The following is a 27,894-nucleotide window of genomic DNA, read 5'->3' as shown; positions in this document are numbered from 1 at the left end:
GGGAAGGATCCTTTCTCTGGGAACTGTGGGTAACACTAAATCGTCCTGGAACACAACAATGAAAAAGAAAGGAAAGGGAAGGGAGAAAGAAGGAAGGAAGGAAGGAAGGAAGGAAGAAGGAAGGAAGGAAAGAAAGAAGGAAGGAAGGAAGGAAGGAAGAAAAGAAAGAAAGAAAGAAAGAAAGAAAGAAAAAAAAGAAAGAAAGAAAGAAAGAAAGAAAGAAAGAAAGAAAGAAAGAAAGAAAGAAAGAAAGAAAGAAAGAAAGAAAGAAAGAAAGAAAGAAAGAAAGAAAGAAAGAAAGAAAGAAAGAAAGAAAGAAAGAAAGAAAGAAAGAAAGAAAGAAAGAAAGAAAGAGAAAGAAAGAGGAAGGGGAAGGGAAGGAGGGAGGAAGGGAGGGAGGAAGGAAGGAAGGAAGGAAGGAGGAAGGAAGGGAGGAAGGAAGGGAGGGAAGAAGGGAAGAAAGCAAGGAAGGAAAGAAGGAAGGAAGGAAGGAAAAAAGAACAGCAATTACTTTTGCAACAACCTAATATAAGTTTTTAATAGTTAAATATTCTATTCCATGCATTGTTGCTGAATACCTTATAAACAACAGGGCATCCTATGACCTGAATTTCCCAAGTTATGAGTTGAGGGCTTGAACTAGTTTTTAAAAAACAAGGAGGCCAGGCGCGCTGGCTCACGTCTATAATTCCAGCACTTTGGGAGGCCGAGGTAGGTGGATCATGAGGTCAGGAGTTTGAGACCAGCTTTACCAAGATAGTGAAACACCATCTCTACTAAAAATACAAAAATTAGCCAGGCAAGGTGGTGCACACCTGTAATCTCAGCTACTTAGGAGTCTGAGGCAGAAGAATGGCCTCTGGGAGGCAGAGGTTGCGATGAGCCAAGATCACGGCATTGCACTCCAGCCTGGGTGACAGAGGGAGACTCCATCTCAAAAACAAAACAAAATTTAAAAAAAAAAAGGAATCTAGAACAAGACATTAGAAGTATATGTACTTTTATTTTCATTCTGTGCTATCTGATGCCTACTGCTATTTCTCTTCATATTTAACCTCCAACAGTGACATTTTGCTCCCTCCAGACCACCTGATTGGAGCTTATGTGCTCTCACACAGTACCTCCAACCAGAGGAAGTCAAGTGCCACAGAAAGGCATAAAAATCACCAGTAATTTTGCATTTATTTTACTTTGTGCCTTGATACAGAGTACTCAACAAATGCTCTTTGAATCATATTTAATAAATATGTGTATTTGGGATTGTATCATATTGCAGCTACCTGGATATATAATTTAATTAGAAATATAATAATTTGTGTGGCTCAATCAACAAATGACTTTTCTCTTTCTCTCCCTTTCTCTTTCTTCCCCTCTCTCTCTTTCTTCTCAGTTGATGTTGCTGGAGTTCAGTGTTGTGCAGATGGCAGTGACAAAGGCCATAGCCACATGAGATATGATAAAAGGTCCCTGAAGAAAGTGGAGAATCAGACATCTTATGAAATTTCCCAGAGTGGGTACTGGATCTCTCCTGTCTAGCACCATGCTGTCCTCAGCCCAAGGGGAATTTCCTTCCAGAGACAGAAGACAGTGACTGAGGTGGGGAGACAGATCGTAACACTGAGACTTATGTGGGGACATCAAACAGAAAAAAGGTGGAAAAAAACAGAAAATTCTTTCTTCTGGACAGCCTTCTCTGTTCTAACTTTAACAAAATTCTCCCCCCAGCGGATGCCAGTACACAACCCTATACATGCTATGTTTTTTCCTATACATACCTACCTATGATAAACTGTATTCATTAGTCGCAGTAAGAGAGTAACAACAATAACTAGTAATAAAATAGAAGAATTCAGTAAAATAAGAGTTACTTGAGCACAAACACTAGGATATCATGACAGTCAATCTGATGACCAAGAGGGCTTCTAAGCATCTAAATAGGAGGGTAAGTGTAGACAGCATGGAGATGCTGGACAAAGGGATGATTCAGTCCCAGGCTGGCATGGAGCGGAAGGGCATGAGATTTCATCACACTACCAAGGCACACAATTTAAAATGGGTAAATTCTTATTTCTAGAAATTTCTATCTAATATTTTCAGACTATAGGTGCCTACAGGTAACTGAAACCCCAGAAAGTAAAACTGTGGATAAGGATGTACTACTGTACATCCTCCTTTGAACTAGCCTTATCATTTGCTAGTATATACATATATACCTACATACATACATACATATACACATACATGCACACACCTATATGTGTACATACACACACACACGTGTACATCTACTAATGTTGGAATAACTTTGCTAAATAAGATGCACAACTTGTTAATGTCCTACAGAGCAATGAAACCATAAGCATTGGGGTTATCTTTTCTACTAGATAAAAATCCATTATCATTTTCATAAAGTTTTCTTTACATTAACATCTAACTTTTTGCTATCTAGTTTTTAATCAATCATAAATAGAAAGCAAATGAACTATTTCTCTAGTGAATCAAATGTCCTCAAAAAGACACAAAAGTCATCTTTTTGCTTTATTTTTATTTTTACATAAATTAAAGTTTTAAATAACAACATTCACGGTAGTTTGTAACTGTATATTTTGACTTCGTCCTTCAAACTGATTTTGTACTTTGATGTATCAGGCTTGCCTCAATTTTTTATTCACTTCTGAATTTTGCTGGATTGGTTTATTATTTTTGTCTATTTCTTTTCCTTCTAGTGGTTTGGGAGGGTTTTTTTAATCCCATTACTATTGAATGCCTGTTAACTTGGCCCCTTTTTCTTTCAATCTCTATTCCCACGGCCTGAAGCATGAGGGTCAAGCTGTCTGTAATCAGCAGAGAGACGACCCAGGTGTTATTCCACCTCCACTGCCCACCTATACCATTCCCAGCCCCACATAGCTCTGAAGTATGGCTTTTCTGGGGCTCTGTGGGGAAAACTAGAACTGGCTGCTTCAAGGACTCCGCCTGTTTTTGCAATGGAAAAAAGTTCTAGATTCCAGTTTCTCTATGAATTCAATGACATGGTTTAAATATCTGTGGTGTTCTTCAAAGTTTTTTCTTCTAATAGAACCTCTCATGATTCTCCAACCATGAGATAAATTCATTATCATTTTTATATTTTTTTGTCATTGCAAAGGAGGTTTTGAAAGAGTGGAGGACATGCTAACGAACTCAAAAATCCACATTATTTCTTGTTTCCATCTGTGCTCATTTGTTATTTCCATTGGCCTGTCCACCTCCTATCCTCCCTCTTAGACTTGGAACTTTAGTCTCGGCCAGTGTAGGGAAAAGAAAGAGAGATGAGACTGTTACTGTGTCTATGTAGAAAAGGAAGACACAAGAAACTCCATTTTGATCTGTACGCTGAACAATTGTTTTGCCTTGAGATGCTGTTAATCTGTAACTTTAGCCCCAACCTTGTGCTCACAGAAACATGTGTTGTATAGAATCAAGGTTTAAGGGATCTAGGGCTGTGCGGGATGTGCCTTGTTAACAATATGTTTACAGGCAGTACGCTTGGTAAAAGTCATCGCCATTCTCTATTCTCAATTAATCAGGGGCACAATGCACTGTGGAAAGTCGCAGGGACCTCTGCCCGGGAAAGCCGGGTATTGTCCAAGGTTTCTCCCCACTGAGACAGCCTGAGATACGGCCTGGTGGGACGGGCAAGACCTGACCGTCCTCCAGCCTGACAGCCGTGAAGGGTCTGTGCTGAGGAGGATTAGTAAAAGAGGAAGGCCTCTTGTGGTTGAGATAAGAGGAAGGCCTCTGTCTCCTGCATGCCCCTGGGAACGGAATGTCTCCATGTAAAACCCAATTGTACATGCGTTCTATTCTGAGATAGGAGAAAACTGCTTTGTGGCTGGAGGCGAGATATGCTGGCAGCAATGCTGCTCTGTTATTCTTTACTACACTGAGATGTGTGGGTGAGAGAAGCATAAATCTGGCCTACATGCACATCCAGGCATAGTACCTTCCCTTGAACTTATTTGCGACACAGATTCCTTTGCTCACGTGTTTTCTTGCTGACCTTCTCCCCACTATCACCCTGTTCTCCTGCCGCATTCCCCTTGCTGAGACAGTGAAAATAGTAATCAATAAATACTGAAGGAACTCAGACACCGGTGCCGGTGTGGGTCCTCCGTATGCTGAGCGCCGGTTCCCGGGGCCCACTGTTCGTTCTTTCTCTATACTTTGTCTCTGTGTCTTATGTCTTTTCTCAGTCTCATCCCACCAGACGAGAAATACCCGCAGGTGTGGAGGGGCTGGCCACCCCTTCAAGCCGGGATTATCAGGGCATTTGGGTGTCTAAAAAACCAAGCCCAAACTCATCAGTTTCATAAGTGCATCCAGAGCCAGCATGACCATAATAGTTGCCTATGATGAGTTTCTATGCCTTAATATGAGAAGAGAACATAGGGGCTGGATGCCAAGTACGTAGACAGGGAGGGCAGGGAACTCTGAGACAGAGCTTGAGGAGCCCATTCCTCTTGCAAAATGAAACAAAAACCACAGCACTGAATATGTAAATCTCGGTGGCTGAAACCCTCCTAGGATAATAAGCCCTGACACAATTGCTTCTATCTTCTCTTACTCTCAAGGAAGTCAAAAAAACACCTGCAGCCCCACTGTCCCCTTGGAAACAAGATGAACATCTACATTTTCTAGAGTGGGACCAGAATCTCTGTTCATATTTATGTCCCATGCATTTGCACATGGCCGGACAAAGGACTTTGCTTCTGCCAGCACATCTGTCTTCAGATATGAGAGGGAACAGACACAACCCAGAAGCAGCAAAGAAGCAGTTCTTTCTCAAGTAACCTCCTCTATCTCCCTCCTTCCTGGCTAAGGGGTCAGCCTTGATCCTTGGGAATCCAGGACAGACATCCACTCATGACAAACTAGCTGGAAGAATGACAACCAATCAGGTTCTAAGCACCACTGGATGTGAACCACAGAATTCCCCCCTCTCCTTGTGGAATATCAGCTTATGTCTGACAAAAAAACGTAAAAATGAGAGAGTTACAATCTTAAGGAGGAATCAAGCTAAAGCAAAAAGAATCACCTACTCTGGATTTCAGCGTGACTGCTGAGCTCAAATATATACAAAGAGAGAAAGAACCACAAACTTGAAGATGGATATCGGCTACAGACTTTCCTGAGTCAGGTAGGGAAACTGCCATCCCTCAAACCTTGCAAAAGGCAAACTTATGCCTTGTGTCCCCTGACGTACTGGGTGATGTACTGTATGTTACTGAATTGAGGGGAACTTCCTAAATTGGCTAGTAAATTATGCCAAATAAAAAGCAAAAATGATAATTCTTGAAATGTTACACCTGAGGAACATTGCTAAAATAATGTATCGGTAGTTTTCAGGATGATTTGTAGATGTGCATTGAAGTGTGTGCTTGTGTTCTCTCTCTCCTCTCTCTCTCTCTTTCTCTCCTTGCCTCCCTCCCTCCCTGCCTTTCCTTCCTCTCCCCTCCAAAGCAGTTTATTTTTTTTTTCTGATAATCTAACTTTGCTGAGGGTTCAATGTAACGCAGTTTCAGTGATGAGTTAGTTGGAATGTTCCCCAAGAAATTCTATTTCCAGCGCTCTTATACATGAAATCCAAGAACCTCTCAGACTATCTTACTGACACCTTGCCTTTCCTCAACAAATCAATCTTATCAATGTCCATCATAGATATTTTGTAGAATGGTAGATCCTGGCAGAGTCTCACAGATGCTTCTGAGACATGATTTGCTTTCAAAAAATGAACCACACACATCCTAAGGATCTCAGCCACTTTCCATGATTCATTTTATGTTACAGCAGACATCACAACAATCATTCCTATAGATCACCACTGCATGTGATCAATAAAATAGTTTTGCCACAATGATACTTATGCTAATCGTCTTTTATTGGTTACAAAGCCTGCTTTACAATAGTTATTTGGTTTCACTGTTCATATTAGATTTCCATTAGTTCACTTAGGAACATGAGTCCCTCGAGCAGCTCGGTCATCTTTTCCATTCCCATTTCTATCCCCTACATCTCTTTCATTTGCAGAAGACTATCTCCTACACTGAAACAGGAAAGCTTTTACCTTTTTGGCATGCTTGATTTAAAGATTATAGAAAAGTATTTGACAAACAAAACTCATACATGTGTGTACATGTCATTTAAAACTTTATGTTTACGCATTGCACAGGAATATTGAGAATGCTACTAGGCAATGTCAGAGTTTACTTTTTTTTCAAAATTAGTACAGTTTTATTATTTCTAAAAACTGTAAAATGAATATATTCACACAACCATACAGAAGAGTAGGAAGAGAAGGTGTCATTGTTCCTCCTCTGCAATCCCAGGAGATAACTACCAAGCACAATTTATGTGTCCTTTACAAATCAGCCCATATTTATATACATATATAATCAATTTAGATGGGATCATGATATCTCACCACACATACTCTTCAGTGGCCTGCATTTTCACAAACACCTTCCACATAACTATATAGAAGCCTACGTCTTCCTCTTATTGTCTGGCTTTGTGCAACATTGTAAAGCTCTAATAGGAGTTTAATTAAATTCCTATTAATGATGATTTCAGTTATTTTTCACTTTTTAAACAATATTTCCATGCGTAGTCTTACATATAAGTCTGGACAAGCTTATCCCAGTCTAAGGAGCTCCTTTTACCTTTCCCAATCCCAGCACTCCCTGTCATGCTTGCTACTTCCGTTGGGTGACTTTACTCCTGGAGTATAATCTGCATATAGTTCAGTTAAGTACATGGGTTCTGAGTTTAGGTCACAGCTCTGCCACTTACTGCCATATGCCAGTTCCTTGACCTCTCTGCCCTCAAGTTTTTGCACCTACAAAATAGGGGTAGTTCATAGAGTCTTGGGAATAATTAAATGTGATGATCCATGTACAATGTCTGGCACTTAAGTAAGTGCTCAATAAATGTCACCCTTTATGATTGGTATTGCTTGTATGTCTGCAGAGAAAATCATTTTATGTCTCCTTTAAAAAAGGACTGTGCCCTTGGTCAGCTATTTTGCACATTTAAATTTCACTTGCCAATGTTAACTCTCCACCTCTATCTTGATCCCTCTCATTCCTCATCTTCTGGTGAGACCAACTGCTGATTCGGCTATTCAAGGCAACTAGCAAAGCTGCCAGTGACAGAATCAAATAAACCTACCCTTAATCTTTAGAATTATGGTTATGATTTGTGTTGTAAAAGTTACTAGTGTGGTAGTCGTATTAGTCTCCGCTCTATGATAGCCTCTCTGATCTATTATTGATTTTCAATTGTGCGTTTTTTTTTTAATTTATTCTGAAAATGTTTGTTAATCATTTACTAAGTAAAGATACTGGACTGGGACTGAGCCTCCCAAATACAGGACAAATAAAACATCAAACAACTTATAATTTAGAAGGGTAGAAGAGAATCTGAAAGCAGGTAAAAATAAGGAGGCACTCGGCCAGGTGCGGTGGCTCACACCTGTAATCCCAGCACTTTGGGAGGCTGAGATGGGTGGATCACGAGGTCAGGAGATCAAGACCATTCTGGCTAACGTGGTGAAACCCCGTCTCTACTAAAAAAATACAAAAAAATCAGCCGGGCATGGTGGCGGGCAGGGTGGCAGGCACCTGTAGTCCCAGTTACTGGGGAGGCTGAGACAGGAGAATGGCGTGAACCCGGGAGGTGGAGCTTGCAGTGAACCGAGCTCGTGCCACTGCACTCCAGCCTGGGTGAGAGAGCGAGACTCCGTCTCAAAAAATAATAAAAAATAAGTAGGCACTTTAGGCCCAGTGACCTGTCTCTGTACTCTGTAAATTCAGGTCACCTGCTCAGGGATAATCTGAGAGAAGGTCTCTCTTCAGTTGAATCTTGAAAGACAATTAGCAGTTCACAAGCTAATCCAAGTGGACAAAGGTGTTCCCAAGCAGAGGGAGTGCAAAAGCTGGAGGCCATAGAAAAACTGTAAGGAATGTCGGGAGGTGGGAGTAATGTATGGAAGGGGTGGAGATGGAAGGTTAAGAGAGATACAAGACTGCAAAAATGGAGCTGGACTCAAAAGAAAACACTGCAAAGGTCTTCAGTGTTGTTGTGAGATCACTGTGGAAACACTATGGAACACTGGGACTCCATGGCAGCTCCAAAGATGGCATGCACCTGGTCCAGCTCAGTCAGAGCTGAGCCCTACCTGTGCTGTGACAACAGACACACCAACCAAGTAAAGTCTACTTTTCTACTCTGTTAATCTTCACTTTGGTTTCATATGCCATCCGTAGCTACATTTCAAAATGCACTTCAAAGTTTTGAGCCTTAATTTGATATACATTTAGTCTGCCTTTTAAAAAATAACATTGCAGCAAAGGAGAAGTTAAAATAGTAAGACAGCCTGTAATTATTACTCACTGAGAAGCTGATTTCCATAATTACACTAAACGAAGTTTATCCTTTGCAAAAGCCCCCCAGCCCACCCCAAAAGAAAGTACAAAAAAAAAAACTGACCATTTTTTTCATTGCTTTTCTTTGTAATTTACATTCAGTCTACTTTCTAAAAAATAAATAAATACTAAGCAGCCCAGATGTGGCGAGTTGCTAAAGAAAGGAACCATCAGGCCATAGGAATAAATACATTCTCTTCTTGGATTTTAGATCTCACCTAAGAAAATAAACATATACTATGTCAGAGAAGCCTCAGGGCTTCCACACCTGCTCCAAAAGGGAGTTGAGCTTCAGCAGCTGACCCAGGGCTCCGTTCCCCTTTGGTGAGAAGGGTTTTTGTACAGCAAGACAATGGAGAGCTCTCACTGTGGTGGACGTTCGGCCAAGGGACCAAGGTGGAAATCAAACGTGAGTAGAATTGAAACTTTGCTTCTTCGTTGTCTGTGTCTTCTGTTCCCTGTGTCTATGAAGTGATCTATAAGCTGACTCTGCAATCAGACTCTGACATCCTTCAGGGAAAATATAAAGATAAGTCTGTAGTCAAACTTGAGAATTGAGTGTACATTTTCTTTGAAGAGCAAGCAAGATTCATTCATTGGGTAAGAAGAACTTGCCTAAGCAATAGCTTCAGAAATGTCCTGGGGAACATAACATGTTCTGGACAGAGCCTTGGTCAATTGTCAGAAAGGGAGTTTTTGTATAGGAGGGAGGTTAAGAGGAACCATTGTGTGTACAGTTTTGGCCAGGGGACCAAAGTGGAGATCAAACGTAAGTACTTTTTTCCACTGATTCTTCACTATTTCTGTCTAATTAGTTTACTTTGTGTTCCTTTGTGTGGATTTTCATTAGTTGGATGTCAGGGAACTAACAAACTTCATTCCCAGGTTAGGTACAGTGGAGGGGAAATTGTTCCACAGCAGGCTAGCTTGTGGCTAGCTTTTAAGATTTCTAAATCAAAATAACTTCGGTGGGGGAAGGAGGTTTGCTGACCTTTCAGGGAGGTTTTTGTAAAGGGAGAAGTTAAGACGAATCACTGTGATTCACTTTCGGCCCCGGGACCAAACTGGATATCAAACGTAAGTACATCTGTCTCAATGATTCGTGAGATTTTGGTGCCATTGTATCATTTGTGCAAGTTTTGTGATATTTCGGTTAAATAAACCTGGTGACCCAGAAGTAAACAGCGGGACACCAGAAAATCAACTTAAAAAGCTGAGCAAATAGACAAATCATTGGGTTTGGGAGGAGAATAGGATTCATGGGGGAAATGGGAAAGAAATAGCTAGATTTTTCTCTGAACAAGCAGCCTATCTCATGATTGGCTTTGAGGGAGGTTTTTGTTGAGGGAAAGGGTAAGATCCCTCACTGTGGCTCACTTTCGGCGGAGGGACCAAGGTGGAGATCAAACGTAAGTGCATTTTTGTAATGTTTTTTCTTATAAGGTTGTAAATTTGGGGAATTTTTATGTTTAAGATATTAGCTCAGGTCAATTCCAAAGAGTACCAGATTCTTTCAAAAAGTTAGATGAATAAGGGACTGAAAATTAGTTCATCTTAAGGGATAGCCAAGTGCTAGCCGGTTAAGTGAGGCATCTAAATTGCAAGATTTTCTCTGCATTAGTCAGGCTAGTGATATTAACAGGGAAAACAGATTTTTGTTAAGGGGAAAGTAAGTTAATACGTGGATCACCTTCGGCCAAGGGACACGACTGGAGATTAAACGTAAGTAATTTTTCACTATTGCCTTCTGAAATTTGGGTCTGATTGCCAGTATTGACTTTTAGAGGCTTAAATAGGAGTTTTGTAAAGATGGGTAAATTAGGGCATTTAAGATTTATCATGGGTTACAAAAGTTAAACTCAGCTTCAAAAATGGATTTGGAGACAAAAAAATTAAATTGTTCTAAACTGAATGACACAAAGTAAAAAAAAAAAAAAAAAAAAGGTGTAACTAAAAAGGAATCCTTGTATTTCTAAGGAGCAAAAGTAAATTTATTTTTGTTCACTCTTGCCAAATATTGTATTGGCTGTTGCTGATTATGCATGATACAGAGAAGTGGAAAAATATATTTTTTAGTCTTTCTCCCTTTTGTTTGATAAATTATCTTTTCAGACAACTATAAAAATCAATAGCATGCCCTAAAAAAATCAGGAAAAAGTGACGTGTACCTATTTGCTATGTAGAAGAGGCAGCTTACTTGAAAATCCGCAACAATGTTGTTTTTAGAGTCTATAATAAGCAACAAACTCAAAAAGACACATTCTGTAGGAATAAGGGCTTCACAGATAGAGATCATTTTTTAAAAATCCAATTTGTCCATTAGACTAAACACGAAATTATCTCTTATTGCAATGGTGGAAAGGTGGTTATTCCCAAAAGCTCAATCTCAAAGAAATATGTTTAAATTGAAAAAAAGTAAATAATTGCAATTTTTAATGACCATGGGTCTATGAAAAAATAGGAAATCTTTTAAAGAGTATGTTCTTTTATTGCCCTCTGTTATGACTTGTCTATATTTTTATTCCGCCAAGAAGTCCGTGGCACCGCGAGCTGTAGACAGAGCCGCGGTCTGTCTTGATTAAGCGGCTTTGGTGGCCTTGCCGCCGCCCTCTTGGGGCAGCCGCCTTGCCGCTAGCGGCCATGGCCACCCCGCGTCTGCCCGATTAATGCTGCCGTAGCCAGATTTCCTGATGCACAGTGATACAAATAATGCCATTAACGGAAAGAGAACAGAAACGTAACGGGCGCTGAGCTGGGAAAACTAGGGAGAAGACTGATTTATTAGAGATTTCAGAAATAAAATTCACATTCATTACGATATCTCATTAGTGAAAATTTCCACTGGGGATTGTAAAGAATTTAAAGCTTTTTTTTTTTCAGTGCTATTTAATTATTTCAATATCTTCTCATCAAATGTATTTAAATAACAAAACCTCAATCAAAAAGAAAGAAATATGTAATTCTTTCAGAATAAAAATCACACCCATAACTTAGCCACTGAGGACTTGATCGATTCACTTTGAATTTGGCATTAAATACCATTAAGGAATATTAACTGATTTAAAAATAAGATATATTCGTGACCATGTTTCTAATTTTCAAAAATGTAGCTGCCGGTGTGTGATTATATTTCAGTTGTACAAAATATCTAAACCTATAGCAATGTGATTAATAAAACCTTAAACATATTTTCCAGTACCTTAATTCTGTGATAGGAAAATTTTAATCTGAGTATTTTAATTTCATAACCTCTAAAATAGTTTAATGATTTGTTGTTGTGTTGCTGTTGTTTACCCCAGTTGACTTCAAAAGTGATATTTAAGGAGGATTATTTTGGTCTGCAGCAACTTGATAGGACTATTTTAGGGCCTTTTTAAAGCTCTATTAAAACTAACTTACAACGATTCAAAACTGTCTGTTTTAAACTATTTCAAAATGATTTTAGAGCCTTTTGAAAACTCTTTTAAACACTTTTTAAACTCTATTAAAAGCTAATAAGATATCTTGAAATAATTGTCATATCAAATACATTGATTGTTTAATGTTTAAATGTCAGATGAAAAAGGTAAAGCTATTAAGAATTCACCCAGATAGGAGTATCTTCATAGCATGTTTTCCCCTGCTTATTTTCCAGTGATCACATTATTTTGCTACCATGGTTATTTTATACAATTATCTGAAAAAAATTAGTCATGAAGGTTAAAAGAGAAGAAAATATTAAACATAAAAGGTTCAGTCTTTCATGTTGAACTACTTGGTTAACAGCGAATTTAGCTTAAAAAAAAAAAAAAAAAAAAATCCTATTCCTGTTATCTGTTGACTTCTCCTGGCAAAAGATTCTTGTTTTTCGTTTGAACTACTGCTCTCCCACCCAACGACTGGAAATCCCCAGAGGGGGATTTCCAAGAGGCCACCTGGCAGTTGCTGAGGGTCAGAAGTGAAGCTAGCCACTTCCTCTTAAGCAGGTGGCCAAGATTACAGTTGACCTCTCCTGGTATGACTGAAAATTGCCGCATATGGTTACAGGCCTCGAGGCCTTTGGGAGGGCATAGAGAGTTGCTGGAACAGTCAGAAGGTGGAGGGGCTGACACCACCCAGGCACAGAGGCAGGGCTCAGGGCCCACTGTGCAGGGAGGTTTTAGCCCAGCCCAGCCAGAGTAACCCCCAGGAGCCTGCTGCATAGTCCTGGAAGAGGCACAGCGGAAATAAAAGCAGACAGAGGCTTTTCTTGACTCAGCCGCTGCCTGGTCTTCTTCAGACCTGTTCTGAATTCTAAACTCTGAGAGGGATCAGATGACGTGGCCTCTCTTTGCCTAAAGCATTGAGTTTACTGCAAGGTCAGAAAAGCATGCAAAGGCCTCAGAACGGCTGCAAAGAGCTCCAACAAAACAATTTAGAACTTTATTAAGGAATAGGGGGAAGCTAGGAAGAAACTCAAACATCAAGTTTTTAAGTACGCTTCTTGGCCTCCCTGCTTTAATTATCCAGGATAAGCATGCTGTTTTCCGTCTGTCCCTAACATGCCCTGTGATTATCCGCAAGTAACACACCCAAGTGCAGAACTTTGTTACTTAAACACCATCCTGTTTGCTTCTTTCCTCAGGGGCTGTGGCTCCACCATCTGTCTTCATCTTCCCGCCATCTGAAGATCAGGTGACATCTGGAACTGTCTCTGTTGTGTGCCTGCTGAATAACTTCTATCCCAGAGAGGCCAGCGTAAAGTGGAAGGTGGATGGTGCCCTCAAAACGGGTAACTCCCAGGAGAGTGTCACAGAGCAGGACAGCAAGGACAACACCTACAGCCTGAGCAGCACCCTGACGCTGAGCAGCACAGAGTACCAGAGTCACAAAGTCTATGCCTGCGAAGTCACCCATCAGGGCCTGAGCTCGCCCGTCACCAAGAGCTTCAACAGAGGAGAGTGTTAGAGGGAGAAGTACCCCGGGCCCCCCACTTGCTCCTTAGCCCCAGCCTCACCCCCTCCCATCCTTTGGCCTCTGGCCCTTTTCCCACAGGGGAGCTACCCCTATTTCGGTCCTCGAGCTCATCTTTCACCTCATCCTCCTCCTCCTCCTTGGCTTTAATTATGCTAATATTGGAGGAGAATTAATAAATAAAGTGAATCTTTGCACCTGTGGTTTCTCTCTCCTTCCTCATTTAATAATTATTATCCGTTGTTTTACCAACTGCTTGATTTCTCTTATAAGGGACTAAATATGTAGTTGTCCTAAGGCACATCAGCATTTATAAAAATCATCCTCCATTCTATTTTACCCCATCATCCTCTGCAAGACACTCCTCCCTCAAACCCACAAGCCTCCTGTCCTCACAGTCCCCTGGGCCGTGGTAGGACAGACTTGCTTCCTTGTTTTCCCGTCATAGTCCTTTTTAAGGGTGGCAGTTCTTACAGTCACACATCCTTTGATCTAATTCAACCTACCCTGAGAATCTACCAAAGCAAATTTTTCAAAAGAAGAAACCCGCTATAAAGAGAATCATTCATTGCAACACGATATAAAATAACAACACAATCAAAGCAACCTAAATGAACAAACAATAGGGAAATGTTTAAGTTCATCATGGTACTTAGACTTAATGGAATGTCATGCCTTATTTCCATTTTTAAACATGTACTGAGTGACTTCTGTCTGCCAATGGCCTTACTGAGTACTTTCCACAACCTAATTTAATCCACACTATACTGTGAGGTTAAAAACATTCATTAAAATTTGCAAAGGTTCTATAAAGCTGAGAGATAAATATATTCTATAACTCAACAATCTCACTTCCAGATGACTGAGTGTCCCCACCCACCAAAAACTATGCAAGAATGTTCAAAGCAGCTTTATTTACAAAGCCAAAAATTGGAAATAGCCCGATTGTCCAACAATAGAATGAGTCATTAAACTGTGGTATGTTTATACATTAGAATACCCAATAAGGAGAATTAACAAACTACAACTATACCTACTCACACAGACAAATCTCATAAAAATAATGTTACATAAGAGAAACTCAATCAAAAGATATGTTCTGTAAGTTTTGATCCACATAAAGTTCAAAACCAGGTAAAAATAAAATTATAAATTTGGATGGAAATTACTCTCAGCTGGGGGTGGGTGAGGTAGTGCCTGGGAGAAGACAAGAAGGGGCTTCTGGGCTCTTGGTAATGTTCTGTTCCTCAGTGTGGGGTTGTGAGGTTATGGTCTGTGCACTGTTCTGTATATACATTATGCTTCAAAATAATTGCACATAAAGAACATCTTATACACAGTTAATAGATAGAAGAGGTGGAGAGGAATAAGTAATAAGTCAAGACCATACAGCTGGTAAGTGCGGGGGTCTGGGATCAAATAGCTACCTGCCTAATCCTGCCCTCTTGACCCCTGAATGAGCCTGCCTTCCAGGGCTCAAGGTGCTGGACAAAACAGCAGGCCTGCTATTTTCCTGGCATCTCTGCCCTGTTTGTCTAGCCAGGAGCACACATACATAGAAATTAAATGAAACAGACCTTCAGCAAGGGGACAGAGGATAGAAGTAACCTTGCCCAGACACTGGAAACCCATGTATGAATGCTCACATGTTTGAGAAGTGGGAGGGGCACATGTAATACCAACCTTGACTCTTCCTCATTCTGTGGGGCACTCTGGCCCCGTCCCTCTCAGCTACTCATCTATCCAACACACCTTTCTAAGCACCTCTCTCTGCCTACACTCTGAAGGGGGTTCAGGAACAACTAATACAGCATCCCTTCCCTCAACAGATTGACAATCCCCTTGTCCTGCTCTGTTTTTCTTTCCCATCAGTGCTGAGACAGTGGGGAAGGACAGTCATGGAAAAACTCTTTAAGGAAGCACCTTGCCCTTCTGCCTCTTGAGAATGTTGATGATTATCAAATCTTTCAAACTTTGGAGGTTTGAGTAGGGGTGAGAAAGACTCAGTAATGTCCCTTCCAATGACGTGAACTTGCTCACTCATCCCTGGGGGCCAAATTGAATAATCAAAGGCAGGCATAATCCAGTTATGAATTCAAACCTTCTTCTCAGAAGGCAACACTCTGAAGCGAGACCCACCCATAGCCTAAGCAAGTGAAGACAGGTGCTGCAGGTGGAATTGCGTCCTTCAAAAAGGTATACTCAACACCTAGCTCTTGGTGCCCATAAACGTGACTTTATTTGGAAATAGGGTCTTTGCAGAGGTAATCAAGTCAAAATCAGGTCATACTGAAATGTCTGTGAGGATGTGGTGAAAATGGATCATTCATATATTGCTGGTGGGAATATGAAAGGGTATAGCTACTCTAGAAAATAGTTGTCAGTTTCTTGAAAAACTAAACAAAAGACACCTACCGTATGATCCAGGAATTGAATTGTGCTTCTTGGGAATTTGCCCCCAGGAAATAAAAACTGATGTCCACACAGAAACCCATACAGAATTGTTCACAGCAGCTTTATTTGTTCTAGTCAAAGCTAGAAAGAGCCAATCCATCCCCCAATAGGCAACTGGTCTAACAAATTGTAATATATCCATACCATAGAATACTATGAGGCAATAAAAAGGAACGGAGTATTGATATAGAGAACAACTGGAGTGATTCTGAAAGACTTTCTATTGAGTGAAAAAAGACAATCTCAAAGGGTCATTTGAGATTTGATTCCTTTTACGTAACATTGTTACATTATAGGGTGTTACATTATACCCTATAATGTAATTACACCCTATAATGTAATGTTACATTACACCCTATAATGTAATGTTACATTGTTACATTACAGAGTGACAACTTTATAGGGATAGAGGACAGATTCTGGTTGCCAGGGGTTAGGGTGGAGAAAAAAGAATAGACTAGACTATAAAAGGAGATCTTCGTGATCATGGGATAATTCTCTGTCTTGATTGCAGTGGTAATTACAGACAACTAGACATGTAATAAAATGACATAGAGCTGTACACACTTACTTTATCAATGTCAAATTCTTGGTTTTGATATTGTACTGTAATTATGTAAGAAGTAACCATCAGGAGAAAATGGGTTCAGGGAACATCAGACCTCCGTGCTTTATATCCTGTCTGCTACTTTCTGTGAATCTATAACTATTTCCAAATAATTTTTTAAAAACTTTTTTTTTATGCTGGATCCGAGTGGGCCCTAAATCCAATGACTGGTGTCCTTAAAAGGACAAGGAGATTGGAGATGCAGGGACACACAGGAAGAATACCACGTGACCAAGAACGCCTCCGGCAGAGACCAGAGGGATGCAGCTGAGAGCCAAAGAGCACCAAGGATTGCTGGGAGCCACCGGAAGCGGGGGAGGTGTGGAATGGTTTCTCCCTGACAGCCTCCAGAAGACACTAACTCTGCCTGTGCAGAGAGATTTCTGTCTCCGGACCTATGAGAGAACAAACTTCTGTTGTTTTATGGCTCTTAGTTCGTGGTACTTTGTTAGGGCAGAACCAAGAAACTACTACAATGGGGATGGCCGAGAAGGGAGCACACCTCCCAGGGAACTCCCTTCTACACTAATGAGCCAGACCCCAGCAAGGGTTCACCTCCCCAGGTGGCTGGCCAAATCCACTCACAGAAATCAGGCTCCACAGATCTGAGAGTTACTCAAATCCAAAAAGTTCAGGTCAGCATGAGTTAAAAGCCAAACAGACAAGAGGTCTAGCCTGCTTTTCCTGAGATGTGGTATGCTTTTGGCTCTAAAAATGAACTTTGGACTGAGAATGCCCTTACTCTGACAGGTACAGGCTGTGTGGCCCTGACAAATTTCTCTTTTTATTATTGTTATTACACTTTAAGTTATATGGTACATGTGCACAAAATGCAAGTTTGTTACATATGTATATATGTGCCATGTTGGTGTGCTGCACCCATTAACTCGTCATTTACATTAGGTATATCTCCAAATGCCATCCCTCCCCTTTCCCCCAACCCCACGACAAGTCCCCACCTTGTGTCCAAGTGTTCTCATTGTTCAATTCCCACCTATGAGTGAGAACATGTATTTGGTTTTCTATCCTTGCGATAGTTTGCTCAGAATGATGGATTCCAGCTTCATCCATGTCCCTGCAAAGGACATGAGCTCATTCTTTTTTGTGGCTGCATAGTATTCCATGGTGTATATGTGCCACATTTTCTTAATCCGGTCTATTATTGATGGACATTTGGGTTGGTTCCAAGTCTTTGCTATTGTGAGTAGTGCCACAATAAACATATGTGTGCATGGGTATATGCCCAGTGATGGGATGGCTGGGTCAAGGTCCTGAGCGAGTTTCTTAATCTGCCTGGGCCTCTCTTTCTCACCTGTAAGGTGCAGATCATGATGGTAATGCCTGATAGGTAAAGAATTGTGAAGATTAAAAGAGATAGCACGAGTAAAAAGGTCAGCACACTGTGGATTGTATGAAAAGCTCGGTGAGTGCCAGCTATTGAGTGAACACATGTGCTTTCATTGATCTTCAGGGTAGGCTACTCTTTGGCTCCAAAGCTCCCTGGGTCCCATGGTAGATCTAAGGCAGAAGCGAGGCAAGAGAAAGAAAAGGAAAAGAGAAGAAATCAAAGAGGGAGGGAAAAAGAGAATGGAGGAGAGGAAAAAAATGTGAGAAAAATATGTCTGCAGAGGAAAACCAGGAAGGCCATCCCATGATATGCCCCATCTGTGGTAGGATGGGTATCCTTACTCCAGGTCAGAGATGGCAGCTTGGCACACCATGTGGCTCACCAAGCATGAAACAGTGGTCATTCTGAGAGAGAAGAGGCAGGCCCACACCCATGGCACAGAGCCTCACATCAACTGTGGAATGATGCCTGGACATGGGGGAAAACAGTGTATGGTGCCACAGAGACTAAGACACAGTAAGAAAAATGAAAACTTACTGATAGTTGGCAGTGGGGTTAGTATAACAATAAATGTTTAGTGTCACAAGATTGAGGCACTCCAAATGCTAACCACCACCTCCACTGACACTCTTATCAGTCACCTACACCATCCCAGGTAAACTTGGGCACACAATTCCCCTTGTCCCTCCCTCACCCTGTCTGTGAGACAAGGAGCTTCGCTGATCGTTTCAAAGTCTTTTTCTGGCTCTCATGTCTATACATCAGAGTGGGGTCCTCTGTGGCTTCAAAACCGGACTATATCTTTCTATTTTTAATTCTTTTTCCTATGAGAACAAGTTTTTAGAATTCGCCATGTTTCCTAGAGTTGGTGTTAATACCTTCACCCACAAGTCCCTGAGCAAGTCAATAAGTTGAACATATTATTTTGGAGAAAAGAGAAATGGAGACGAGAGGATGAGTAAATGAATTTTAGAAGAACAATAAATGGAAGACAAAGAAATTGGGAAGGACGGGGAGGAGGAGGTGAAGGAGGAGAAAGAGGAAGCAAAGGCTGACTGATGGAGGATGAGAAATGAAACAGAAAGAGAAAAGAGGAAGCCAGATCGATGTTTGTGTGTTTCTTTGTCTTTTCACACTGGACCTTGTTCCAGGTATTAACAATTCCAAGACTTAACTCTTCAACTGCTTCCCTTCAACCTAATAGCTCTCTTTGTTCTTTCCTGAAACCTGCACCCCCAGTGAGCTCAAGTGCATGCCAGTTCTTTTCTTCTTCCCACAGAAAGTGCCCCTTGGGCTGGGTACCTGTGCTGGGGAAGGGGAAGGAGGATTTTTTATAACAGCTATCAGGGTGGGATCTATCATTTTACTAAATTAAATTGTCAACCAGAGCAGCCACTGGAGAACCCAAGTCTAAGTCACTAGAACGCAGGCCAGGGGCTCTGCAGCCCTTCCCTCACTCATGGAGCACAGGTGGGTGGCCACCAGGGATCAAGTCAGCCATTACCATGAGCATGGAGAAACATAGTGAATAAGTTATTGGGCTGCTTTCCCTACATCATCCTGTGCATATAATTGCCTGGGAAAATATGCTCACAAGTCATAATAGCAAGTTACTGCACTTTGGTGCTTCAGTTTTCTCATCTGAAAGGGAGTGGGGGTCTTACTTGTAAGATTGTTGTGAGGATTAAATGAAACAATTCACATAAAGTTCTAAGCATCAGGTCTAGTATATACTAAGGGATCTATAAATATTTGTTATCATTAGTAATGGAAGGAGTAGCTCAGTGAAATTTGGCTATTGTTTGATTTCCTCCTTGAACTTGTTCTTCAGTCATAACTCTTTCAGCCTCAGTGTGCTTGAACCTTGAATTAACTCACATACATTCTAGACTTGATATCCAATATCCTGCCACTAGCCTCGCAGAGCTATTGAGCTCTGGAGATAAGACCAGTCCATACTGAGATGGGCTATATATGTAAAAACACATCCAATTTTTAATATTTTGTACAAAAAATACAGGTAAATTTTAATATTTCATATTGATTACATGTTGAGATTACCCAGTATATATTGGAAGCAACCAAATTTATTATTAAAATTGATTTCACAGATTTCTTTTTGCTTTTATAACATGGCTAGTAAAAATTTTTAAATTATATATGTGGATCACATTATAATTTTCTATATTTCCCGTGTATTTCTATCAGGCAGTGTTATCTAGATTATTCTAAACTACTAAACGTATCCTTGAAAATGGTCCCAAGCACAAGAGAGTTTTGGATCTTGGCATTAAGCTGGCCCATGAAGAAATAAGATATAAGAAATAAGAGTTCCCTGGACTCACACCCAGCACCTCGGCAAGGATTAGAATAAATGTTAATCAAAGGATTTTTCTACTTCAACACCCCCACTCTTACCATTGTACAGATAAGAAAACTGACAGAGAAATTCTTGCTTCAGATTATCTGGCTCCTAGAAGGCTGGGCTTGTATATCCTGACAGTTAGCTCACTATTAATTCCTTTTCACCACTCTCTCTTCTTCCAGTCACTTATTCTCCTGGAAATGCTCTCAATATTTTTTTCTTATAAATATGGGCATAGTAGTTATAACAACATAAGCCATAATTACATAATTGCCCAAGAATATGAATATACTAAAACTCAAGTATTGATATGACATATTTTGTACAGCGTGAGAAGGAGGTAGACCTAAAACATTTATAAATACTAATCTATTTGTATGATATGACATATGATGTAGGGAACTGGATGGAGGGAAGCCACTCCCATGTTCCCCCTCACAATGGCAGCAGTAGTGGAGGATATAGAGCAGTACAAGATAAGATCCACAGTCCTTGCCATTAGTGCTCTGCCAATCTAATTGGACAGTCAAGCAATGGATAAGGAAGTTGAACTTGCCCCATGAAACAACAGCTTCAGGCAGGAAAACAGTTTGGGGACATGGGAAACACTGACCAGTCATCTGTAGACCTCAATCACAATTTACTCTTTTTTTTTTTCTTCAAGACAGAGTTTTGCTCTTGTTGCTCACATTGGAGTGCAATGGTGCAATCTCAGCTCACTGCAACCTCTGCCTCCCGGGTTCATGTGATTCTCCCACCTCAGCCTCCTGAGTAGCTGGGATTACAGGCATGTGCCACTACGCCCGGTTAATTTTGTATTTTTAGTAGAGACAGGGTTTCACCATGTTGGTTGGGCTGGTCTCAAACTCCTGACCTCAGATGATTTGCCCACCTCGGCTTCCCAAAGTGCTGGGATTACAGGCGTGAGCCACCGCGCCAGGCCACACTTTCTTCTTTCACTCAGTAAGTATGTATTGAATGCCTGAAATGTGCCAAGTACTGTCTTTAATGCTGAGGCTATCACACAGGTAAAACTCCCTGCCTTTGTGAAGCTTATAGTCTAGCTGGGGAGATAAATGATAAAGATTGATAAATTTTAAAATTTATTATTTTAGGTAATGATGGGGTAAAGACAGCATTAAAGCAAGGGCAGGAATTGTTGGAGGAGTGTTATAAGTTTCAACAGGGTCATCAGGAAAGGTGTCACTAAGAAGGTAGCATTCAGGTGAAGATTTAAATGAAGTGGGAAGTAAACCATGTGGATAAATAGGTAAGAACACAGCAGGAACTGCAAATGAAAAGTCCCGAGGTGGGCATGTGCCTGGAGTGCTCACGATACAGGGTTATAAGGAGGGCAGGTCATGTCGTGTTTTGTGGGTCACAGGAAGCATTTCTTTTACTGTAAGTGAGCTGAGGCTGGTAGGCTTTGAGCAAAATAATAATATTGAGGCCAGGGACGGTGGCTCACACCTGTAATCCCAGCACTTAGGGAGGATGAGGTGGGTGGAGTTTGAAACCAGCCTAGGCAACATGGGGAAACCCTTTCTCTACAAAAAATATTATACAAACAATTAGCCAGGTGTGGTGGCATGTGCCTGTAGTCCCAGCTACTTGGGAGGCTGAGATAGGGAGCCCAGGGAGGTGGACGCTGCCGGGAGCCGTGATCGTGCCGCCGTACTACAGCCTGGGAGATGGAGTGAGACCCTGTCTCAAAAATAAAAATAATACCCTCTGTAGAGCCCCTTATTCCCCTTATAAGGGAACTCATTTCTTATATCTTATTTCTTCATGGGCCGGCTTAATGCCAAAAAAAAAAAATATCATTTGACATATATGAACAGGATTTCTCTAGGTAATCTGATGAGAATAACCCATCAGGGGTGGGATAGGAAGAAGTGTGGAAACCCCAGTTGGGAACCAGTTACATAATCCAAGCGGGTGAGGAAGCTACTTTGAAAGTTGCCCTGTCAGGAAGCACTGCCAGTGTGGATGTGGGGAAGAAAGAAAATTGAAGTGGGAATCCAGGGTTTTCAGCCTAATGAATTGGAAGGATAGATTTGCCTTAACTGAAATGAAGAAGTCTATAGAACATAGGGATAAGTTTGGAAGCTCAACTTGAATTCGCCTGGAATTCATTTTTGTGTATAAGGTAAGGGTCAAGGTTCATTTTTTCCATGTGGATGTGCAGCTGTTCCAGCATTATTTTTTACTTTTATTTTTACTTTTTTTCATAAAATATATACCTATTTCATGAGCTGCTGAAAACTCCAGCACTATTCATGTAAAAAGACTTTTCTTTCACATTAGATTGCTTTGGTGTCTTTGTTGGAAATCAACTGGCAATGTAAGTTTGGTCTATTTCTATTCTATTTAATTCCCCTGATCAATTTGATTATCCTTATGCCAATAGACACAGTCTCGATTCCTGAAGCTTTAGGAGCTCTGTTTTGGGCACGTCGAGTCTGAGATGTCTATTAGACAAGCAAGTGGAGATGTCAGATGGACAACTGGCTATAAGAGTCAAGAATTCAGAAGCAAGAGGTCAGTGCTGGAGACACAAACGTGATGTCATCACCACACATATGGTGTAAAAAGCCATCAGACTGGGAGGAAGTACGTAGCAATGACATATGGAAAGAGAAATCCAAGCACTGAGCTAGGAGGCACTCCAATGTAAAGAAGCTGGCAAGATGAGGAGGAACCAGAAAAGAAGATTGAAATAGACTGGCTAGAGAAGGAGATGGAAAAAAAAACAAAAAACAAAAAACAAAAACAAAAAAAAACAAAAAAAAAAACCAGGAGACTGGTGTTATCTTAGGACCCAAGAGGAAAAACATTACAAACAGGAAAAAGTGGATCAACTGTGTCAATTGCTGATAACAGGTCAACCAAGATTAGGAATGGAAATGGGCCACTGGATTTAGTCATATTGGGAATCACCGGTGAACTAGACAAGTGCAGTTTTTATAGAACACCAGGGACAAAAGTCTGATCCAAATGGGTTAAAAAGAGAATAAGAGCAAAGAAATTGGAGAGAGCATGCATGGACAATGCTTTCAAGGAGAGAATTAGAAGAGGGAAGGAAAGAAATGAGGTGGTCACTGGAAGGACAAGGGGGCTCTACAAAGGGTATATTTTACTTTTGTTTATTTTCTTATGTTTTAATATTTTGTTTATAGATGGTTCTACATGATATGCAGGTGAGGGTTTATTTTAAACGGAGAGAAATGACAGCACTTTTAAGTGCTAATAAGAATGATTTGGTAGAAAGGGAAAAGCTGGTGCTGAAGGGGAGAGAAGAGAAAATTGCTGGAGCAATGTTCCTGAGGAGGTAAGAAGGGTGGATGAAGACAGATGGAGGTGTCATCCTCAGCTAGGAACACAGATACTTCAGCCACAGAAACAAAGGAGAAAGAGGTATCCAGGGCACAGATGCAGAGAGGTCCACAGGGGTGCTGGGAACTGTTTGTGATTTCTCCAATAAATGTATGTTACTTAGATTTTGCAGGTGTAGAAGCTTGGGAAGATCTTGAAAATGGAAATGAGCAAGGAAAAGCTATAGCGAGGGTGCTAAGAGAAGAGAGGATGGGGAGAAGAGTGACTCTCACAGGAGGACATCCCGATCACCTGCCAGTCCTTTCTTGTTGGCTCCATTTGTAGACCCTTTCCCTGAAAAGACCCTCCATAAACACCCCAACAGACATGCCCTCACCTGCTGCCTTCCCTCTCCTCTTTCCATTCCACTTGCTCCTTTCCTGTTCTCAGATACAAAATGTCATCCTTTCTCCCTTCCTCTTCCTTCCCTCTTCTCTGTCTCTCTCCCCAGTTCCTCTCATCCTTTCCACATCTCTATTGACCTGCCAAACTCTTCTCAGGGTCTGAACAGCCCTTACTACCCATACCATGTGGTTATTGATCTCTGTATGAGAAGGGTCTGTCTCCCAACTCTGGAACCTTTTGTATCCCTAAAGTTAGCAAGATTCTCTGCATGTAGCCAGAAAAGGGATGACAGAGGAGAGGGTCAAAGCAGTTAGGAGGTAGAGAAGAGAAGGAGGCTGACATTTGCTAGCACTGTCACTTGTATGACCCCCTTTGCTGTCATACCATACACTGAAATGTTTCTCATTTGCCCTGTCTCATAGATGAAGAAACAGACTAAGAAAGATTGCATAACGTGTTTGGGATTGCAGAGCTAGTAAGACAAAGAATCACTATTTAAACTCACGTTGTCAAACCCAGACTTCCAAGCATTCCCCACAGTTTTGCACATGGTAGCTTCTGTGTTGGTTTCCAATAATATTGGTTTGTAATAAGAACAGTTAGGTCTCATCAGCTCCTTTAAAACTAATAAGGTCAGACTGAATGTTCAGTAAGGGCCTTTCATCTCTATGAATCCTTCTAAAAAATATATAAGGTTTTATTTCACCATGGGTCCAAGAACAAACAAGAAAGAGCCCCCAATTTATGACACAGCATTAAAATATTGATGATCAAAATGAAAAAACAAAATAGGCACAAAAGAGATGTATGAAATTGCTGGCATCTCGGCCCATGCCAACTTGTAACAGGTTTTCATTCTGTGATAGTTGTAATGGATACAACGTCTCAACACTGACAAGCATCATGTCACTGAATCTTCCAGCAACCTCTGGGGAGCTTGTTTTACCCTCTTTTGTAGACAAAAAAAAACTAAGACTTAGAGAGAGTTAATACCATGTCCAAGATCACATCATCAGAAATTCCCAAATCAGGATTCAAACTCAGGCAGACCGATCAAGAGCCCTAACTCCAAAACACAGCGCTAGTTTCTCAATAATTACTCTTCGTGGTTGCCATTTTCAGAGGCAAAGCATTAGTGACTCGCAGAGTGAAAAGGAGCTTGGAAATCAAATCTCTCATTTAACACATGAGAAGACCCAAGCAGAGACTGAATGACATGACCTGGTAGAGACAGATTTGAGATTCAAGGTCAGTGTTCTTTCTATCTGTTATGTTTTTACTATTTGAGCTAATTGCAGACATCTCAGGGGAAGAATTCTGAACATCTGCAAAAATGGAGAGTCACCAAGCCTAAGACAACTAGGAGGAGTGTTGGTCTAATTTGGAAAAATAACTCATTAATGAAAGGTACCTCTTGGTACCCCAGCATCTTCCACCATCACATCCCAGTAGTCAGGCCCAAACATGCCCCCAGCCAGCCCTACCTCAGACTAGTTATTACAAAGTTTCATGGTTACTAGCCTGAGAAGATTAAAAAAAGTAATGCTACCTTATGAGGGAGAGTCCCAGGGACCAAGATAGCAACTGTCATAGCAACCGTCACACTGCTTTGGTCAAGGAGAAGACCCTTTGGGGAACTGAAAACAGAACCTTGGGCAACATCTGTTGCTTTCACTCCCATCCTCCTCCAACAGGGCTGGGTGGAGCACTCCACACCCTTTCAGAAGTTCCCAAGGCCCCACGCACCTGGGGCCCCCACAGCACCTGGCTGAGGCTGTGTCCAGCACTGGGATGGAAGTAACACCAACCCCAACCTTGTTTGATATCACTTCACCTAAATGCATTTGTTCATCTCCAGCCCTGGGGTTCTCATCTTGGAAAACCTCAGCCCAGAATAATAGTGTCCTCTAAGAGATGGATATGGTAACAGGACCCATGCAGACTGCATGTAAGAATGAAGTTGTGAGCAAGCAGGTGCTTCATGAGACCCAGAAGTGTCCTGGAAATATTTAAGAGTAGCAAGAAACCATTTATGTTGAATAGTTTGGTATTCTCAGAAAAGAGAGGCTGGGAAGATTAAGGATGAACTATATATATCAACCTTTCAGGATATATTTCAGTAAACTTCCTAGAGCCCATGACAGAAGCATTCTCTTCTATTACATTCCCTTTCCATCCATGCATATAACCATCTGTACTTCTATCCACCCATCTGTTGATCCTTCCTCAAGTCATAAGGCTTATTGACAGCCCTTCTACACCAAATAACACTAACTCCAGAAAAAAACCTGTTCTTATGCCTAGATGTACGAATGTCCACCTTCACTAATTCCATAGAAATGTATTAGCATTTCCATGTACCTGGCTCTCAACGAAGATGTGCAGATAACATAGTCAATAAGACAGAACTCTCAACTCAAGGAGCTCCTAGCCTAGTGTAGAAACAATCAGAAATTGCAACACAGAGAAATGGAGTTGAAAGGAGTGCCTAGAGAGCTCTGTGTAAGCACACAGAAGGAGCACCTAACACATATTGGAGGCCAGAGAAGGTACACACCTCCTGCCCAAACATTAGTCAACCTGGGAATTACCTAACATCAACAGTGTCTTCACAAGTCATTCCAATGCTCCAGACCTCTGTTTGGGATGCCATGGGTTCATGAACTCTCACATGGAATCTATCACTTTTTTATCTGCTCTTGGTTTGGGGTTACTTGTTTATAATAAAGCAATAACAATAAACCTCTATGTCAACATCACTGTGCGCAGCAAATGAAATACTGTGTATTCATTTCCACTTCATACAGAGCATGGTGCAGAGAAGGTGCTCAATTCACAATCTTTTCATATTCTTTATTATTAACAGGTTCTTGAGTTCAATGGCTGAGCTCAGTGGATAGTCTCCCTGCAGTAATTTCAAAAAGAAATCCTTCTTAACTTTGACCTGATACCTTTGTTTCTTCCAATATGCAATGCATTACAATCCTTCCATTCATCCTTACCTACTTAACATGTAAAAGCAAAAAGTCTCTCAATTTTGGGGGTGAGGAAGGAGGGATAGCATTAGGAGATATACCTAATGTAAATGACGAGTTAACGGGTGCAGCACACCAACATGGCACATGTATACATATGTAACAAACCTGCATGTTGTGCACATATACCCTAGAACTTAAAGTAAAATAAATAAATAAATAAATTTCAGTACACCTCTAGTAGGATATATTCTAAAGGAAAAAGAACCACAAAAAAACTTACACTGCATTCAGTTGTCTTATTGTAGCACTAATAACATGATACAGAAAAAGAAAAGCAAATATTTGTTTTAATTCCATTAGGAACTGAGATTTTCACAGTAAGAAAAAAGAGATCCAAGTATAAAATCAAAGAAGTTACATAAAAATTTTAAAGAATAATGACTGCAATGGATTAAAACATCAACTATATACAAATTTGTGAGCTCATTGTGATACTTTAAAAAACGCATTGGTTTACATGGGAGGTTGCTAGATCTCTAAGTGACTACGCATTGATAAATAAAGTCGGGGAGGGACAAAGAATTCTACCTTTCCTGTATAAATAAAATAGTTAATGAAGGGGAAAAAAAAGTCTCTCAATTTTGAAACCTGAAGAAACTGAGCCACAAGGTGAAGGCAGTAGCTGCCAATACTGTGTCTCACTTACAGGCCTAAGGATCCTGTTCAGTTCAGTGTATTTCCCTTCAGTCCATCCTGCCTCCTGCCTGGTGCCATGATGGAAGTTACAAAATGCTGCAAGATTAGGGTGAGTGGTGGATTTCCACAAAAACTGATATTTCATACTGAAAAAAAAAGAAATGTGCACCATCAGCACCAGTCATCAGTATATAATTTAAAGCGGTGCTATCATTCAGCTATCTTCCCAGCCAAAAGACCAGTGAGTTAAGTGTTTGTTTTGTGTCTTTGTGGGAAAGGAGGTTCTAGACTGAGATGTGACAAACTCTTCTCGGGCTACATGCCAATTG

At 40.8% G+C, this 27,894-nt stretch overlaps 1 protein-coding gene across 14 annotated transcripts in view; it reads left to right on the top strand.

Annotated features, from left to right (window-relative positions):
* LOC126934450 (immunoglobulin kappa light chain) overlaps positions 1 to 13,594 on the top strand; it is a 246,297-nt gene extending 232,703 nt beyond the window's left edge. For 4 of the 14 annotated variants that reach the window (XM_050755256.1, XM_050755262.1, XM_050755259.1 and 1 more), the window contains 2 exons: positions 9,824 to 9,874; positions 13,069 to 13,594. In XM_050755256.1, coding sequence (XP_050611213.1) covers positions 9,824 to 9,874; positions 13,069 to 13,391 — 374 coding nt within the window. In that variant the 3' untranslated portion in view covers positions 13,392 to 13,594. Of the gene's footprint in view, positions 1 to 8,823; positions 8,875 to 9,196; positions 9,235 to 9,504; positions 9,543 to 9,823; positions 9,875 to 13,068 lie in introns of all 14 variants that reach the window. The other 10 variants (XM_050755252.1, XM_050755255.1, XM_050755263.1 and 7 more) reach the window with 8 other exon arrangements.
* Positions 13,595 to 27,894: the final 14,300 nt, after the last annotated feature.

This window comes from Macaca thibetana, chromosome 13, assembly GCF_024542745.1.
Source record: "Macaca thibetana thibetana isolate TM-01 chromosome 13, ASM2454274v1, whole genome shotgun sequence".
In the NCBI taxonomy this organism is placed as follows: Eukaryota; Metazoa; Chordata; class Mammalia; order Primates; family Cercopithecidae; genus Macaca; species Macaca thibetana.
This window is presented reverse-complemented; position numbering and strand designations above follow the sequence as displayed.